The 4,688-nt window shown below is 33.9% G+C and overlaps 1 protein-coding gene across 1 annotated transcript; it reads left to right on the forward strand.

Moving 5' to 3' along the window:
• The first annotated feature begins 301 nt into the window (after positions 1-301).
• On the forward strand, positions 302-2,593 carry LOC132902815 (uncharacterized). The gene is made up of 2 exons (XM_060949239.1): positions 302-458; positions 740-2,593. Exon 2 carries the CDS (start codon positions 749-751, stop codon positions 2,591-2,593), a length of 1,845 nt encoding a protein of 614 aa, XP_060805222.1. The 5' UTR covers positions 302-458; positions 740-748.
• Positions 2,594-4,688: the final 2,095 nt, after the last annotated feature.

Consider the following 4,688-nt stretch of genomic DNA (forward strand, 5'->3'; position numbering starts at 1 on the left):
CAAACCTGAACCAGGTCCTAAATTCACTCGTAATGCGGACATCCTTTTATAAGCTACAGCGATACTGTTAAATCACAAAACAAAGAAACAAAAATTGCAAAAAGCTAAAACGTATTGTTCACCAGCAAATGCATGACAGGAAACAAAAAAAGGTATAGTCATCCGTAAATAAAGTTAAACAAACGTCGACCTTATTGCATCGAAATAGTTTGTTTTCTTACTAGTGATATAAGGTAGGTATGGCATTTAACGCCCAATGTGTAAAAACGCCCGAATGCTAAAAATCAGAGATAATGCCGCACGAGTTACGTTATACTTCATGCACACATAGAATAAACCAATAGGAACGCGCGGACGCGACGCGGCGCCGCTCAGGCCATCGGTCGCTCAGTTGTGAACCGAACTTGAAGGACGCCGGCAGTGCACGCTGTTCTTATAAAAAATACTCCGACAAATCCGTAAGTTTTAATTCATTTTCTGTAATTTACATGTCTAATTTTGTGATAAGCGTTCAATTTAGATATCTTTATTCATATTTCATTGACAATTTGTGATTGATTTGTTTGTAATTATGTGTGAAAATATGAGAACTAGGTACAAGGTGCTATTCGGGTAATAACGCCCCGTGACGTGAGGTTTGGGCGTCAATAGCCTGTATGGGCGCTATTATCCTAAGTGGGCGTATTTCTACAAGGCGAAAATAAATGTGTTTTATTTCATAATGATTTGCTTTTAACAGATCCGGGAAATGAATCCATCTCATTCCACACGTAAAAGAAGAGGGGAGTCATGGTCTGAAGACACTATGAAAGTTGCCATTAAAGCTGTGCAAAGAGGTCATTTGACTCAGCGATCAGCAGCGGCAAGGTATAATATTCCGCGAAGAACTTTAAGAGACCATTTAAAAACAGGTCAAGAAATTAAACGTTTGGGGAGAAAACCTATTTTAACGAATACACAAGAAAAAGATTTAGCATCGCGGATAAAAAGATTTGCTAGTATTGGGATTCCACTAACGCCTAAATTCATAAGAAAACAAGCTTTCTTATTTTGCGAGAGCTATGACATAAAAAATAATTTCAATAAATCCAAAAGGATTGCCGGCGTAGATTGGTTAAGATACTTTTTAAAAAGAAATCCATCCATTAGTAAACGAAAACCGCAAATAATGAACCCAGCTCGTGCACAAAAGTTGAATAAACCTATTGTTCAACAACATTTTCAGAATATCCGCAAATTATATGATGAGTTAGACATACTGCGACATCCAGAGAGATTATATAATATGGATGAAAAGGGATGTCGAATAACTGTGCATAAACAGCATACAGTTTTAGCTGAAAAGGGGAGCAGAAGGGTTCATCTCATTGCCCCAGAACATGCAGAAAATGTCACCATTGCGATGTGTGTGAATGCCATAGGTACATCGATTCCAGCTATGATTCTTTTTAAAGGCCAAAGACAAAGGCCAGACCTAACAGAAAATCTACCTGCTGGAACGTTAGTTAGAATGGCACCGAAGGGAAGTATGACTTCAGACCTATTTGTGGAATTTATTCAGCACCTGGCAAGACATAAAGTCGTTGATAAATGTTTATTAATTTTTGATGGTGCAAAGTGCCATCTATCAGTTGAGGCGTTAGATGAAGCTGAAAAGAATGATATAGTTTTGTACTGCCTTCCTTCCAATACTACTCACGAGCTGCAACCGTTAGACAAATCGGTAAATAAATCCTTTGAGCATCACTGGGATGAAGCTGTCTTGAATTACATGTCAGTAAGCGCTGTTAGGACATTGAATAAAGCTGATTTCAATAAAATATTTTCACAAGTGTGGCCCAAATGTATGACACACTCTAATATAGTGAACGGATTTAAAGCAACAGGCTTATATTCCTATAACCCTGAAGCAATACCAGAAGAAGCATTTGCTCCGTCAGTTTTATCTGAAATTCCATATCCTCAAAACCAAAACCAACCAGTGCAGAATCCTAAATCTGATGCTAATGTTGACACTGACTCTGACGAAAATCAGCATAATCTTGATGTAAACACATCAAACCTACGAAACATTACTCTTGATGAATTTAATAATGATACTGACGACAATCTAACTGTGATGCCACGTAATGAACAGTGTGACAATCTTCATAATTTTTTACATGAACCAACACCATTAACAGCTCAAAACATATCTCGTATTGTTGATTATAGCTCATCTACTGATGTTTCTGAAAATGAATTGGAAAACCCTACGCCGCATGATTCGTTCCGTAATTTATGTGTTTCACCTTCCATAATTCCTGAGAGTCTTTCTATGTTACTTGAAGCACCTGCAAACAAAGAAAGCTCTACAAGTAATAATATTGATATGGCAGTTCCCAGTTGTTCAGGCGTGCAAAGACCTATACGCCGAACATACAGTTCTGACTCATCTGACATAGATAGTTTAATGTTCATGCCATCTCATGATAAGGTAAAATATTCAATTGAAAACATCTATGGTTTTTCATCAGATGAAGAAAATGAAATTTTATCTATCATTAATAAAGAAATAACTACACCTAAAAAGCAAATATTCAATCTTGCATAAGAAAACATAATCCAAAAAGCAAACTCTGATGATGATAAGTCATGTTTATCAGATGAAGATAATGTTCCATTATCAAATTTAAAAAAAAACAAGTAATAAAACAGAATTTGAAGATTTTTTGCCGACTCCTAATTACGCATTATCTAAAATAAACCGTCCACGAAAGAAAGCTATCAATTATAAGGGTCAACGTATTACAAAAGATCTCTTTGACAAAAAAGATGACGATAAAAAAAAACAAAGAATACCAATACCAAAGAAAATGAGAAAAAGAAAAAAGATAAGATGAAATTAAAAAACAAAGCAATAAAAACAATAAATAAATTTCCAAAAAATGTTAAGAACATTGTAAATGAAAAAGGCAATAAAAAGACAATTAATGAAAAAAAGGACGATACAGAAGAACTTTGGTACTGCAATGCATGTCATGAAAACCAAAAATTGGACATGAGACAATGTAAATTTTGCAAGAAGTGGTACCATGAGGAGTGTGTTGGCCTCACAAAACGTGACAAAGACTTCATTTGTTCAAATTGCGAATAAATAGAAAAAGTATTAAAATTTCAAAGGATTGTAAGACTGATTACTGATACTCTGAATAGTCCGTAGGATATATAAGTTGATTATTGATCTCATTTATGTTTAAGCTATAATATTAATTTACTTCATTTCAGGGCGTTAATTGACGTACTGTTTTGGGGCGTCATTAGCCACCTACGGTGAATAGCGCCCAATAGGCATTTTAATAATAATCTGATTTTTTATTAAAATCCTTTAAAAATTGATCTTCTATTGTTATAGAACATGTTAAAAGTGAAATATTTTTGTTATAGATGATTAAGTAGAAATTACGAGATGTTTGAAAGTGTTATAAAATTATAATATTTTAGTATTTGTAGTTCATATAATGATAATTATGATGCTATCTAAAAAAAGATAATATAATATACTTTTAAGTTTTGTACGGCTCTAAGTCGAAATATATGTGTTTATTAAGATATTACGTAAATAAATATATGGGCGTTACTAAAAACTGTATGTTCAGTAACGCCAATGACAGGCTATTCAGAAAGTCTTTGTTTTCATAATCTTATATGACTGATATATGTTATATGTGTTAGTTTTTTGTATTCTTTTTTTGACAATAAAACTATTTTTCTAAACAGTTTTTTAATCCAATCATTTTATTCAATAATATATTGAATTGAAATTAAGCGGGCGTTAAATGCCTATGATACCTTATAGCTCAGTGTACCTGTACTAACTTATTTATCAGCGCTGGCTCCACAATAGCCACAGAGCTAACAAAGGGAATTAAAAACGGCGTTGTAAAAACTGTACACATAAAACATCTCGACCTATTTCCGTCCGAAGCAGAAATTCGCTTTTGAGAAATAATTTCCAATAGCGGCCACCCGATCACGCAGAATATTGAGAACACAGAAGTAAACCAGAAACAACCTGACAATGGATCAATATAGAAACAGACATAAAAAAACCTTGAAAAAATGCAAAAGAAATACATACATGATTGTCATGTATCACGTATTTATCCCTTAAGGAATAGACAAAGTCAATATTCTCGAAAAAGCGAGGTTACATTAATGGAACGTTGGAATTCCAATTCAAATATTGACAATTTGCTACCCTTAAGAGCAACGTAACTTTCTATTTAGTAAGCAGCAAGTTGCTCTAAGTACTAAACGATCGTGTTTTAAAAGAAATAACTCAACAGAATTATATTATTTTTTAAATTCTTTATTCCTCAACATTGAATACAATGTAGCAAAAGATACATATTATCACTTTCGAAGAGTTAAGAAGAAGCGGGAGAATATACAACATTGCACCGATTTCTTTAACAAGGTTGTTTGCAAAGAATAATATTAAATCCTAAAGATTTTTTTCTATACTTTAGTTAATTTTCCACCCCGATACCGCGGCCACCCTTCCGTATAAATGGTGGGCAAATTTGTCGTCTTTGTAGTCGTCTCTCTGAAGGCGCCTTTCCATTCTCCTTTCACTCCTTAATACCTGACTCCATTGCTAGACCACACACTGTATTTTTAAGGTTAAATTTAAGTAATTTTCATTA

The sequence above is a fragment of the Amyelois transitella genome, chromosome 18 (genome assembly GCF_032362555.1).
Source record: "Amyelois transitella isolate CPQ chromosome 18, ilAmyTran1.1, whole genome shotgun sequence".
NCBI classification, from domain to species: domain Eukaryota; kingdom Metazoa; phylum Arthropoda; class Insecta; order Lepidoptera; family Pyralidae; genus Amyelois; species Amyelois transitella.

Excerpts from the sequence above, each read along its gene's own strand:
- LOC132902815 (XM_060949239.1), top strand. The coding sequence starts at position 749 with ATGAATCCATCTCATTCCACACGTAAAAGAAGAGGGGAGTCATGGTCT.